This window comes from Bufo gargarizans, chromosome 2 (genome assembly GCF_014858855.1).
Source record: "Bufo gargarizans isolate SCDJY-AF-19 chromosome 2, ASM1485885v1, whole genome shotgun sequence".
NCBI classification, from domain to species: Eukaryota; Metazoa; Chordata; class Amphibia; order Anura; family Bufonidae; genus Bufo; species Bufo gargarizans.
In genome coordinates, this window is record NC_058081.1 from 328,650,819 (window position 1) to 328,665,940 (window position 15,122).

Genomic DNA, 15,122 nt, shown 5'->3' on the forward strand with positions numbered 1-15,122 from the left:
TACCTTATATAATAGTCTATTTCCCATATGTCTACTTCATGTTTGGATCATTTTGTGAATGCCATTAGATTTTTTGGGGAACGTTAGAAGGCTTATAAGTTTAGAAGCAAATCTTGAAATTTTTCAGAAAATGTCCAAAACCCACTTTTTAAGGACCAGTTCAGGTCTGAAGTCACTTTGTGAGGCTTACATAATAGAAACCACCCCAACATTACCCCATTTTAGAAACGAAACCCTCTCAAGGTATTAAAAACTGATTTTACCAACTTTGTTAACCCTTTAAGTGTTTTTAACAAGAATTAATGGAAAATGAAGATGAAATTTCAGAATTTTTACTTTTTTGGCAGATTTTCAATTTTAATACATTTTTTCCCGCTAACAAAGCAAAGGTTAACAGCCAAACAAAACTCAATATTTATTGCCCTTGTGGGGGGTGACGCGATGACGTAGGCTGAGTACGTCACGCTCTCCGCCTCCCCCGTGGCTCAGCTGTCCTGCTGCTGCTCTGAGCTTTCGGCGTCTCATGGATCTCTTGGCGTCTCTGTGACGCTCCCTGGCCGTGTTTCCTCTATGTTGCCGCTCCGACGATTGCTCCGACTGCTCTACCTGTGAGGAGCTCATCATCAGCTTATATTTCCCCGGTCTTCGTCGATCCTCTCCCCTCCTCTCCATCCCGCTGTGGAAACTTGGAGTCGGCACCGTCTGGATTTGCCTGGATCGCTGGATCGCTGAACGGGTTTGGATCCTCACTCCTGCTGCCTCCTGCTCCTGCTGCCTGTATTACTGTATGTATTGGTCCTCAGACCTGCTGATTCCTGCTGATTCCTCCTGATCCCCCGTCCCTCTCCCTGTGCCGTTCTGATTAGATTAAATTCTATGGGACTCTCTCTTACCTGATCGTCCGATTTACAGCCGACTTCTCCCCCCATTTGTTCTTACTGATTTGCTTCCCTGTCACTGTTGTGACTAACCTCCCTGTGACTGTGTCTTTGTAATACTGGGATCAACCCTATAAAACTTTATTTTTGATAGGCTGCTGGATATTCGGCTTCTCCGTTTTGGCTGCTGGTGTCTCTTAGGAGTCTCTGGTCCTGGGGAAGGTTGAAACCCGGTGAGATTGTTCCTTTCTTTTGTTACCCCACTTCCTTTTGTCTCCTATACGTCCTCTCCCGCGGATGATAGCTGCTAACTAAAATCTACTTCGCCATCCTAAAAACACACTTGGTGCCTACAAATACTAAAAGTAGTAAACCATACAGTATCAGGTGGAAAGTGGAAGTGGAAGAGTGGAAAAAGTAAAAAAAAAAAAAGAATACAAAAAGGAAAAAAAAAAAAAAAAGGGGCGAAAGAGGGAGAAGGAGCAAAGAAAGAGAGAAGAAGAGATACAAATATAAAAGGAGAGTAAGGAAAAAAAAAAAAAAAAAAAAAACACAGGGAAAGGGGGAGAAAAAAAAAAAAAAAAAAAAAAAAAGGGAGGAGAAGAAAAAGAGAGTAAAGAAAAGGAGGAGAAGAAAAAGAGAATAAAGAAAAGGAGGGGAGACGGGAAGGGAGTAGGAGGAAAAGGGGAGGAAAAAAAAAAAAAAAAAAAAAAAAAAAAAAATTATCAAGGAACCGACCATGGCTCCAAAAGCTCCCAGGCGATCGGCTGACCACTCAAGTCAGAAATCGGGGTCTAAAACTTACGAAACAACTAAAATAGACCAGTTCTTGAGATCTCCAAGGATTAATACGAGGGGCGGACAAAAAGAACTTGCCACAAAAAAAAATGATGATGATTCTGAGGTGATTGTAACAGAATTACAAAAAGCTTCTAGATACCCCGAAGAGGAAGACGGCATAATGGGGGAAGTCATCCCCAATGATAACTCCTCCCCGCTAGAAGAAATACTGCTAGCGGTAAAACAGAATGGGGATTTAATACAAGCTGTAACAACCCAGCTTGGGTTTATTCAAGTCGACGTCGGATTAATAAAAGATGATGTCTCCAAAATGCGAGATAGAGTTAAACTCCTTGAGAGTTCCGTCACCCTTATACAGAAGGATTCCAAAAAAACAAATATGGAACTATCTACATTTAAATCAGAATATAATCTCTTGAAGAAAAAGTTAGTGGACCTTGAGGATAGGTCACGAAGATATAATGTGAGAATAATTGGGATTCCAGAGGGTGTGGAGGAGAAAAACCCAACCGAATTTATACAGAAGTTAATCCTTGAGAATTTCGGGAAGGAGTCATTTTCTTCCTTTTTTATGATTGAACGAGCCCATCGGGTCCCAGGGGGAAAACCAATTCCAGGGAGACAACCTCGGACATTCCTCGTCAAGCTACTGACTTCAGGGGACAGAGATATCCTCCTGAGAAGGGCAAGGGAATCCCCACCGGTTATATATAACGGGACTAGATTGGCTTTTTTTCCCGACTTCTCGAAAGATGTACAAGAAAAGAGACGCACATTTATGATCGTTAAAAAGAGGCTAAGAGAAAGGGATATTAAATATTCTCTCATATTCCCAGCCAAATTGCGGATTGTTTTTAATGATAAAATCTTTTTTTTTGACACCCCAGAAGAAGCTGCGGACTGGCTTGATCGAAAGAATTGATAACTCAATTGGGTTATGTTTTGGTGGGAATAATTAGTACTATAAGGGGCTTATACCCCCAAAATGTACTTTTCCTTTGCTTCTTAATGAGGATGGCTGAGTGGGGGGGAAGGTGGAGGGATGGTCATAGGAAAGAAATCTACTACAAATGTGGTGGATTGCTTGTAGGTGGGGGGTGGGGGGAGGGGGAGGTGGGGTTGGGCTGTGGTGCGTCAAAGTAGGTGTGGTTTCCCTTTTTTTGGTTTTTTGTTCTTTTTTCTTCTTTCTTCTATTTCTCCATTTTGACCTTTCATGATGACGCTGATTAGAATTTTTGCGTGGAATATACGTGGCTTGGGGGATAGAGGCAAGAGACAAGCGATTTTTGACTTGACACAGGCCCACTTACCAGCAATAGTATGCCTGCTAGAGACCCACCTTACTGAGGAGACCACTAGAGTGCTCGACAGGGGATGGGCTGTGCACACGTTCCATTCTACCCTCTCCAACTATTCGAGAGGTGTCACGGTGTTGATACACAGACTTATTGATTTCGTCTGTGAGGCATCCTCTGTCGACCAACAGGGGAGATTTATTTTCTTATACTGTAAGATAGGAGGGAAGATATGTATTTTGGCCTTTGTCTATATTCCACCGCCATTTTCTTTCTCGGTTCTTAATTCTCTTTTATTATTTATGGATAAATGGCCAGAATGCCCAACATTGATTATCGGCGACTTTAACTGTGTTATCGACCCTCTTCGCGATAGGATTTCTACGAGTGCTAGGAGTGACAGTCCGGTCCAGGGGTCCCCCCTGGCACGGTTCTGCCTGGAGGCTGGATTTGAGGACGCTTGGGAACATCTGGGACAGGGGAAAAGGGCTTTCTCATGCTTTAGTAAAGCAGGTAAATCGCTGTCCAGAATAGATCTTGTATTGATAAATAGTAAATATGTGAATCAGATAAAGCGAATGAAATACGAAACAAGGTCAGTATCTGATCACTCTCCGATACTACTTGAATTATGTCTATCTCAGGAAAGATATATACCAAAATCTCCTTTTAGATTAAATCCCTACTGGTTATCAGTTATAAAGACACATGAAACAATTCAAAACGAAATAGGTCGATTCTGGGAAATTAACTACGGTTCAGCGAAAACTCAAGTAGTATGGGATACTTTCAAGGCGTATATGAGGGGATTGATGGTTAGTAACATTGCGAACCTTAGACAGGAATATGGAAAGAAACAGAAAAATCTAAAAGAACACGCAGTGTTAGCAACAGAATCCTTCTATAGGAATAAGACGGAGAAGAATAGGCAAAATATGCAAAGAGCCACACAAATATATGCTAATTTTTTATTGGATAAGGCCCAACAGAACCTTTTTTTTAAAGGGCAAAAATACTTTACAGAATCAGGCCGACCTGGTAAACTCCTTTCCAGGGTAATCTCCAATCAACAACCCAAAAAACATATAGATAAACTTCGTTTGAGTGATGGTAGGATAGTCACTACACAGGGCCCGGTGGAGAAGGCCTTTCTTGATTATTTTACTGATTTGTATAAAGCTGATTCTAACATCACAGATGATAAGATAGATCTCTATTTAGATAGGATCAAGTTTCCAACTATTACTGAGTTGGAAAAGAAAGCACTAGAAATGGAGGTCTCAATACAGGAACTTGAGGGAGCTATTAAACTATGTTCGGCTAACTCCACCCCTGGTTCAGATGGGCTTCCATATGAATTTTATAGTAAATATGGGGACTGCATTCTTCCCAGACTGTTGGAGGTCCTTGCTGAATCAGTGGAGGATGGGATGTTGCCAGATTCAATGATGGAGGCCATAATAATACTAATACCGAAAAAAAACAAGGACCCCTTAGAATTAGAATCATTTAGACCAATTTCACTGCTTAATGCAGATGTAAAGCTCCTTGCAAGGGTCCTGGCAACAAGGCTTTCCAGGGTCATTTCCTCCATTGTCCATCCGGATCAGTGCGGCTTTATCCAAAATAAGGGTACACATCATAATCTACACCGGCTCTTCTCCAATATTCAGGCCCCGGGGGGGACTGCCCGCTCCATCCTGTCATTGGACGCCTCCAAGGCCTTTGACAGGGTGGAGTGGCGTTTCCTCTGGAAGGTTCTTGCAAGGATGGGCTTTGGAGAAAGACTTATACGCACTCTTAAGCTACTGTATAGATCTCCAAGGGCAAAACTGAGTCTTAATGGAATCCTGAGCGGCAGTATTGATTTAAAGAGAGGCACCCGCCAGGGCTGTCCATTATCCCCCCTGCTATTCGATATTTATATCGAACCCCTTGCGATGGCCATCAGGCAAGATGATCAGGTTAAAGGATTCGGTACGTTAGGAACACAAGACCGCATCTCATTATATGCAGATGATGTTCTGTTTTTTATAGATCATACGGAAACTACTCTTCCGAGGATCATTCATATGGTTAAATTATTTGGTGAGGTGTCTGGTCTTTGTATAAATTGGGCTAAGACCAGTTTACTCCCAATAGACCCTCTGTCACAGAAGGAGGTTCCTGGTATACAGTTGGATATTGTTGATACTTTCCAATATTTGGGTCTGACTATATCGCCTCGGGTTGAAAATTTTCTACAACTTAATTTGATTCCTATAATAGTAAAGACCAGAGCTAAAATAGGAATCTGGCTGAAACTTCCCCTATCCAGAGCTGATCGAATCTCATTAGTTAAAATGGTGATATTACCACAATTTCTCTATGTGCTCAGGAATACACCTATTTGGATACAAGACAAACACTTTAAACTTATTGAAAGAATAATTAATGATTTAATATGGGGAAGAAAGCGAGTTCGAATTAAGTTGGAATATTTGTATAAATCCGTGGAGTCCGGGGGTTTAAATCTCCCCTACTTTAAAGGGTACTTTATTGCAGCTCACCTATTGAGGTGTTATGAATCAGAGAACAGCGCATTCTTGAGGAAGCTGGTAACTAGCCATGCTCATAATAATATTTTTACTTTGTTGGAATCCGGTTTATTGAAGAGTTATGAGCACGGCTATAGAGAAACTATTAATCTACTTCTGAAAATGTGGAATACAACTAGGACATGGTTGAAGGTTAAGGGTTCATTCACATTTACGCCTCTTTGGCATAATTTCTATTTACAAAGCTTAGATGATATTGCAGCTGACATATTTTGGCAGAAGAATAAAATTTTATATATTTCACAGGTAGTTAAAGATAGAGAAATTAAATCCTTTATAGAAATGACACATAATATAAGAAATCTTTCATGGTTTAGGTACTTTCAACTGCGATCTGTATTATCCAGTTTGGATGATAAGCGATTGTTGGATATAGATAATTTATCTTTTTTGAATGAGTGGGTAGGGGGTGCACTTGTTAAAATAAAGATTTCAAATATATATAAGTTATTACTTAAGGCACGGTTTAGTGATACACAGTCACCAGGACAAAAAGCCTGGGAGGCGGATTGTCCGAATTTACAAGTAGAAGGTTGGGAGAATATTTTTGGGAATTTGGTTTCAGTATCCCAGAACTTCAACCATGTTTTAATACAATTCTATATTTGTCACAGATTATATATTACTCCCGTATGGATGAAGAAATGTGGGTTAAGAGATATGTCCAACTGCCCCAAATGTGACATTGTAGGAGCGGACTTCCTCCATATGATATGGACTTGTCCAGAACTTATAAACTACTGGAATAACATCAATAACTGTATTATCTACAAATTAAAAATTCGAATTCCTTTTGAACCACAAGTATTCGTGCTTAATGATCTCTCCAAATTAAAAAATCATAAGTATCAAAAGATTTTCCTGAGTAGAATATTGATGCTGGCTAGAGTACTGATCAGCCGGACCTGGTTTGCCCGTTCCATTCCAGACATCAACACATGGATAAACCTAACCGATAAGGTTAAAAACTACGAGAAAATTTTATATAAACGGAGGGAGGTTGAGGAACAGTGGAACAAGATATGGGATGGCTGGAAGATTGATTGATTAGTCGAGGTCAAGTTGGTTTATTTACGGGGGGCCTGCTTTGACGCACCACAGATTAGGGATTAGGGATTAGGGGGGAGGGAGGGGAGGGTTTTCTAAATGAAAGAAAAGATGAATTGAATATATTATAATTATAATAAAAAAAAAAATAAAAAAAAAAAAAAAATATTTATTGCCCTGATTCTGTAGTTTACAGAAACACCCCATATGTGGTCGTAAACTGCTGTACGGGCACACGGCAGGGCGCAGAAGGAAAAGAACGCCATATGATTTTTGAAGGGGAGATTTCACTGGGATAATTTTAACTTGCCATGTCACATTTGAAGACCCCCTGATGCACCCCTAGAGTAGAAACTACAAAAAAGTGACCCCATTTTGGAAACTACGGGATAAGGTGGCAGTTTTATTGGTACTATTTTAGGATACAGATGATTTTTAGTTGCTCTATATTACACTTTTTATGAGGCCATGTAACAAAAAAATTGCTTTTTTGGCACTGTTTTTATATTTTGATATTTACTAAGTTCATCTGACAGGTTAGATAATGAGCTATTTTTATAGAGCAGGTTGTTAAGGATGTGACAATACCAAATATGACTATTTACGTAATTGTATCCATATTCTGAAAGCCATAGTTTTTAGTGGGGCGACTGTCTTATGTAGGGGCTCATTTTTTTCAGTATGAGATGACGGTTTAATTGGTACAATTTTGGGGTGCATATGACTTTTATTTTCTACGGTGTTCATCTGAGGAGTAAAATCATGTGATATTTTTATAGAGAAATGTTGTTAGAGACGCGGCGATACCTAATATGTATACTTTTTTTATGTTTTTAAGTTTTATACACTAATATCATTTTTGAAACAAAAAAATATCATGTTTTAGTGTCACCATAGTCTGAGAGCCATAGTTTTTTTTATTTTTTGGGCGATTCTCTTAGGTAGGGTATCATTTTTGCATGATGAGATGACTGTTTGATTGGTACAATTTTGGGGTGCATATGACTTTTTGATCGCTTGCTATTACACTTTTTTTGATAAAAGGTGACAAAATGGCTTTTTGACACCTTTTTTTTGTTTTGTTTTTTACTGTGTTCACCTGAGGGGTTCGGTCTTGTAATATTTTTATAGAGCAGGTTGTTACGGATGCGGTGATACCTAATATATAATTATAATTTTTTAGAATTTTTTTTACATTTAACACAATAAAAGCATTTTTGAAACAAAAAAAATATCATGTTTTATGTCTCCATAGTCAGAGCGATATTTTTTTTATTTTTTAGGCGATTGTCCTATGTAGGGGCTCATTTTTTGCAGGATGAGGTAACGGTTAGATTGGTATATTTTTGGGGGCATACATCTTTTTGATCGCTTGGTGTTGCACTTTTAGTGATGTAAGGTGACAAAAATGTTTTTTTTTACACAGTTTTTATTTTTGATGGTGTCTATCGGATCATGTGATATATATTTTTAGAGCCGGAAGTTTTTTCTTTTTTTTTGTCTTTTTTTTCTTATAAAATCAGGGGAAAGGGGCGTTTTTTTTTTTTTTTTTACTTGAAACTTTTTTTTTATTTAAAACACTTTTTTTACTTTTTTTTTTAAACTTTATTTCTGTCCCACTCTGGGACTTCAACTTTTGGGAGTCCTATCCCCTCTGCAATGCAATACAATACATCTGTATTGTAATGCATTGCCTGTTAGTGTATGACACTGAGTAATACACTAACAGGTTGCCTAGGAGACCCAGCCTGAGACTGGATCTCCTCGGCACTCGTATAAGGCAGGTCCCGATGCCGCGCAAGGCATTGGGCAGCCTCTGCATGGCATCGGGCTGCCTTCTTACACATCGAGTCCCCGCTACAGCAGCGCGGAGACTCGATGTGCTCACTCACCCGCCGGAAATAACTTCTATGTCGCGGTCAGCGGACTGTGGCATAGATTGGGTTAATCCGCTGGCATTGCTGTAAACAGCGATGTCGGCGAATACAGCAGGGGCCTGGCTACCAGGGACTGCGGGATCCCTGCAATGATCGGGAACGCACCCCTCCGGTATCACCTGGTACATTTTGGCAATACATTCCCCGCCGTACATGCACGGCGTTTTGCATTCAGGGGTTAAGATAAAGGTTATTAGATTACCAGCACAAAGTGAAAGTATGAATCTCACAACTAGGCAGAAGTTAACCCTTTATGACAAAGCTGCTGAATATCTTTAATAAAGACCAATAGAAAAAACATAATTTTAAGCACAAAATGAGTAAAAAGCTATCAGAAAAAATTTCCCCGAAGGTGTACAATTTTTTTTTATGTGAAGTCTTGAGGATGTATTTACTGTACATATTAAAGGATAGGTCCAGGTATATCTTAATAAATGTAGTATGTACAGTACAGACCAAAAGTTTGGACACACCTCCTCATTCAAAGAGTTTTCTTTATTTTCATGACTATGAAAATTGTAGATTCACACTGAAGGCATCAAAACTATGAATTAACACATGTGGAATTATATACATAACAAAAAAGTGTGAAACAACTGAAAATATGTCATATTCTAGGTTCTTCAAAGTAGCCATCTTTTGCTTTGATTACTGCTTTGCACACTCTTGGCATTCTCTTGATGAGCTTCAAGAGGTAGTCACCTAAAATGGTTTTCACTTCACAGGTGTGTCCTGTCAGGTTTAATAAGTGGGATTTCTTGCCTTATAAATGGGGTTGGGACCATCAGTTGCATTGTGGAGAAGTCAGGTGGATACACAGCTGATAGTCCTACTGAATAGACTGTTAGAATTTGTATTATGGCAAGAAAAAAGCAGCTAAGTAAAGAAAAACGAGTGGCCATCATTACTTTAAGAAATGAAGGTCAGTCAGTCCGAAAAATTGGGAAAACTTTGAAAGTGTCCCCAAGTGCAGTCACAAAAACCATCAAGCGCTACAAAGAAACTGGCTCACACACGGACCGTCCCAGGAAAGGAAGACCAAGAGTCACCTCTGCTGCAGAGGATAAGTTCATCTGAGTCACCAGCCTCAGAAATCGCAGGTTAACAGCAGCTCAGATTAGAGACCAGGACAATGCCACACAGAGTTCTAGCAGCAGACACATCTCTAGAACAACTGTTAAGAGGAGACTGTGTGAATCAGGCCTTCATGGTAGAATATCTGCTATGAAACCACTGCTAAGGACAGACAACAAGCAGAAGAGACTTGTTTCGGCTAAAGAACACAAGGAATGGACTTAGACCAGTGGAAATCTGTGCTTTGGTCTGATGAGTCCAAATTTGAGATCTTTGGTTCCAACCACTATGTCCTTGTGCGACGCAGAAAAGGTGAACGGATAGACTCTACATGCCTGGTTCCCACCGTGAAGCATGGAGGAGGAGGTGTGATGGTGTGGGGGTGCTTTGCTGGTGACACTGTTGGGGATTTATTCAAAATTGAAGGCATACTGAACCAGCATGGCTACTACAGCATCTTGCAGCGGCATGCTATTCCATCCGGTTTGCGTTTAGTTGGACCATCATTTTTTTTTCAACAGGACAATGACCCCAAACAGACCTCCAGGCTGTGTAAGGGCTATTTGACCATGAAGGAGAGTGATGGGGTGCTGCGCCAGATGACCTGGCCTCCACAGTCACCGGACCTGAACCCAATGAAGATGGTTTGGGGTGAGTTGGACTGCAGAGTGAAGGCAAAAGGGCCAACAAGTGCTAAGCATCTCTGGGAACTCCTTCAAGATTGTTGGAAGACCATTTCAGGTGACTACCTCTTGAGGCTTATCAAGAGAATGCCAAGAGTGTGCAAAGCAGTAATCAAAGCAAAAGGTGGCTACTTTGAAGAACCTAGAATATGACATATTTTCAGTTGTTTCACACTTTTTTGTTATGTATAGAATTCCACATGTGTTAATTCATAGTTTTGATGCCGTCAGTGTGAATCTACAATTTTCATAGTCATGAAATTAAAGAAAACTCTTTGAATGAGAAGGTGTGTCCAAACTTTTGGTCTGTACTGTATATAAGCAGCTTCTTCTTATACACCAATCAGCCATAACTTTTAAACCAGGGGAAGTGAAGAATATGGATTATCTCATGACAATGGCACCAGTGAAGGGGTGGGATAGTTCTTGAAGTTGAAGTGTTGGAAGCAAGCGCAACAGCCAAATAGTGAAAGCGAAATGACAGAACGCCAAAGCAACAGATAATGTGTTGATAAGAGTGTTCAAGTGAACAACTGGGGGATTAGGGTTGCCCTGCCTTTTTGCATAATTGAAATCTGTGGAGCCTATTACTCTCATAATTCTGAAGTTAATATTTAATTCACTTGTGTGAGATCATCATTTGACAAATGTTTAGTTTTACAAAACATCATAACATCTTCTAGACTGCTTTTAAAATTGTAAAAAACAGTACATCCAACTATGGTAGAGTATGGACAAATCTCCAATATTTAAAGCGTTATGACCATTGGCATATATGGCTTATTCATAAGATATGTCAAAAATGTTTGATAGGGCCAACATCCACTTATGGGGAGAAACAGGGTACTGTGCTCGGGAGTTCCCTTAAGTCCCTGAGTCTTTAATAGAGAGTTTGAACGGTTACACGATAAATGTAAATGGTCTGAATACTTCTAATTTCTTTAAAGGGAAGCTGTCACCGGCATTTTGTGTATAGAGCTGAGGACATGGGTTGCTAGATGGCAGCTAGCACATCCACAATACCCAGTCCCTATAGCTCTGTGTGCTTTTATTGTGTAAAAAAAACGATTTGATACATATGCAAAATAACTGAGATGAGTCCTGTATGTGAGATGAGTCAGGGACAGGACTTATCTCAGGTTAATTTGCATATGTATCAAATCTTTTTTTTTACACAATAAAAGCACACAGAGCTATGGGGACTGGGTATTGCGGATGTGCTAGCGGCCATCTAGCAACCCATGTCCTCAGCTCTATACTCCATCTAGCAACCCATGTCCTCAGCTCTAAATACCTTTATCTAAACAGCTCCTACGCCCCGCTGTGCCCCTCTGCAGTTTTCCCGCTCAGTATGTTAATACTGAGCATAGGTACAGGGAGGAAGAGATGACAGGGTTACTCAATGGGCGTCTCCTTCTCCCTGGCTGTGCCGCGGCCCAATCACAGCAGAGAGCGTCATAGCCAGGGAGAAGGTGAGCTTTGTTTTCTCCCTGGCTGTGACACTTTCCGCTGTGATTGGATGCTGATGCTCAGTATTAACATACTGAGCGGGAAAATTGCAGGGGGGCACAGCGGGGCGTATGAAAAAAACAGGCAGGGTGGCAGCATCAGCAGGGGGTACCCCACAAGTAAACGTATTTATCTAAACAAAAAAAAATAACCATGAAAGGTCCTCTTTAAGGTCTTAATTTTACCTCACAATAGGAGGGTTCATGGATACAGACCCTGCAGCACAGGATTCTTTGGGGATGAGCAAACTTGGAACTCAAGCTGAAAAAGACAGAAGACTTAAGAAAAAGTAAGTACCCATGTTTTGTGCTCTATAGGACACACTTGACCATAAGATGCACCTGACCATAAGACACACCTAGGTTTTAGAGGGGAAAAATAAGACAAGAAAACCTCAGATCAGACCCTTAATTTTCATGAGACCTTAGATCAGACCCCCAATCTTTATCAGACCTCAGATCAGATCCCCAGTATTTATGAGACTCCCAAATCAGACCCTCAGAAAACCTCAGAAGAGACCCCCAAATCAGACTCCATCAGACCTTAGATCAGCCCCACAATCTTCATCAGACCTAAGATCAGACCCACAATCTTCATCAGACCCCCAATCCTCATCAGACCTCAGATCAGACATAAAATAAATAAAACAACCTGACATCGCACAGCATCAGGTCATAGTGCACTATGTCCTGAAACTGTATGCAGTCAGAATGCAGCGCAGCGCCAGCAGAAGACCAGGGAATGTTGAGTAAAGCCAGCACCAGGAGTGCTATAATCACTGCGCCTTGGTCCTACTGTGGTTCATAAGACACATTGCCGCTCCGATTGCGTGTCTGGTAAATGGTTAAAAAATATTTTTTATTAAATTAAAAAAATCTCCCAAGTTAAAAAAAAAAACTTTTAACTTGGAGATTTATACACCTTTTATCCACAGGAAAAAAGCTTTTCAATGGAAAAAAAAATTACAAAAATAAAATCCCTTCCACATCTTTAATGACCTACACTACACAATTATCATGTAATATATCCCGCAGGTCAATAATGTAAAAAAAGAAAAAAGCCAGAATTGCTGTTTTTTGTTATTCGCCACCAAAGAAACAAAAGAAAAAGGGTTATCTACCCCTATAATACCAATAAAAAGTCCTGCAAAAACCAAACCCCCACACAGCTCTGTAGAACAAAAAATAAAAAAGATTATGGGTCTGGGGATGTGGCGATAAAAAAAAAAAGGAAAATGTTTTGGTAAGGGTTTTTATTGTGCAAAAGTAGTAAAATATTTTTAAAAAGTATGCATTTGGTATCGCTGTAATCGCATGACCCAGAGAATAAAGTTGTTGTGAACACTGCAAACTTTATAACGTAAAACTCAGCGGCACTATTGCTGCTTTTCCCACCGAACCACCAGAAAGAGTTAATAAAAGTTAATCAATAACCTAGGTTTCCTGTACCTTAAAATGGTGCCATTAAAAACTACAACTTGTCGCGCAAAAAACAAACACTCATACGAATCTATGGAAAAATTAAAAGTTATAGCTCTTGGAATGTGACGATGAAAAATTTTTAATATATAAATATGCGGGGACTTGTAATTGTAGTTTCACATGCCAGAAGTGTTTGAACTTAGATATTGCCAATATTTATATCTAGGTCTGTGCTGAAGGGTTTAGAACAGGCTGCTTTCCCTCATAGTTCGAATAGGTTATTATATATTATAGGTTATTTACAGGAATTTTTCAATGGTATGACCTGTAACATTCTGCCATGATAGGAGATTACTATCAGCTTGACATAGGCCCAATAGCTAATGATATTCTAGATTTAGCATTTTCTGTAAAAAGTAGACAGGTCCAGCACAGCTCTATGCCAATAAAATTCCCTTCTCCATTCAAAAGAGACCTCACTTTTTTGGTTAAAGTCTTCATAATGATGAATAGCTTTGTTCATGTTTGCATACTTGTTTGTGCTCCATTTCATTAGAATCTCATGTTGTTGTTTTTTTCTTTCAAATCTGGAGCATTTGGCCTCATGCACACGACTGTTGTTGTGGTCCGCATCCGGGCCGCAGTTTTTGCTTCAATGGTGCCGCAAAAGATGCGATCAGCACTCCGTGTGCTGTCTGCATTCGTTGCTCCGTTCCGTGGCCCCGAAAAAAAAAAAAAACATGTCCTATTCTTGTCCATTTTGCGGACAAGAATAGGCATTTCTACAATGGGCCGCCTGTTCCGTAAATTGCGGAAGGCACACGGGCGGCTTCCGTGTTTTGCGGACCGAAAAAAACGGAACGGTCGTGTGCATGAGGCCTTAGACAGATTTTATCTTTCACCAACAACTGAGAAAGAAAATGGAGCAAAACTGTAAAAAATATTTTTTAGAGACTTTAAACCATGGAGAGCTGTGAATATGTTGTGCGATAATGAAGTTTTCCTTTAACATGCTTAAAACTGTGTGGTTTTTGTTACGGTTTCTTTTTTCAGTCTAGAAAGAAGGAAAGGACCATTTTTCTTGTTATTGTCTTCTAGTTTAATTTCTTGGAAAAGAGAGGCTGTAATCTAAGAGCCCTGAAAGTGTAATTATATCAATGTCGGATTAAAGCCAATAATTCCCTGCAGACAATTACTTCCTTTTTCCTTAAATCATAAACTCCTTTGGCTATTGCTGTTAAAAAGCCGTGATATTGAAAGGTAATTGCGGTATGTTTATCACAGTCTGAAGGATTTAAAAATAAAATGACTACATTTTAAAGTATGATTACATATATATATATATATATATATATATATTTAGTAGGGATCTGCCCCAATGGTAGCCTTCAGATAAGAACACAGCATCAGCCTTTTAGCGTTGAAAGCAAAGCAACGGTTGTCTTTTATTCTTTACAAAACAATAAGGTAGTAAAAGGTATCTATAGCACGAGACAGGTTTGGTTTTGCACAGTACTGTAACCCCACGGGATGTATGTGGACCTCGCTTTGTCCTCAGTCTTTCAGGCACTACAACTCCAGCTCAGACTCTGATCCAACACAGCGCTCCACTGTCAGAGAGAGGTCAATCACTACCACCTGACACTGCTGGCTGTTTTGTAGGCCAGTCAAGACCCGGCCTGGAACATGGAGAGTAGTCACTCACCCAGCACTATAAGTACTCCCAGTAAGACCCGTCCCGGATCAGCTATTCACAGCTATGCTAAATAAACTAAATGTCAACCACCTACTGCTGCTAACATACGAAATACTGGCTCCTATTTCATCGGTGCCATGTATCTATTATCAATGATGGTCCCTTGTGTCTTCCTACAATATAT

At 39.9% G+C, this 15,122-nt stretch overlaps 1 protein-coding gene across 1 annotated transcript in view; it reads left to right on the top strand.

Annotated features, from left to right (window-relative positions):
- PPFIA2 (PTPRF interacting protein alpha 2) overlaps nt 1–15,122 on the top strand; it is a 439,158-nt gene that overhangs the window by 369,582 nt on the left and 54,454 nt on the right. Inside the window, exon 20 of the mRNA XM_044280550.1 lies at nt 12,017–12,110. Coding sequence (XP_044136485.1) covers nt 12,017–12,110 — 94 coding nt within the window. The remainder of the gene's footprint in view (nt 1–12,016; nt 12,111–15,122) is intronic.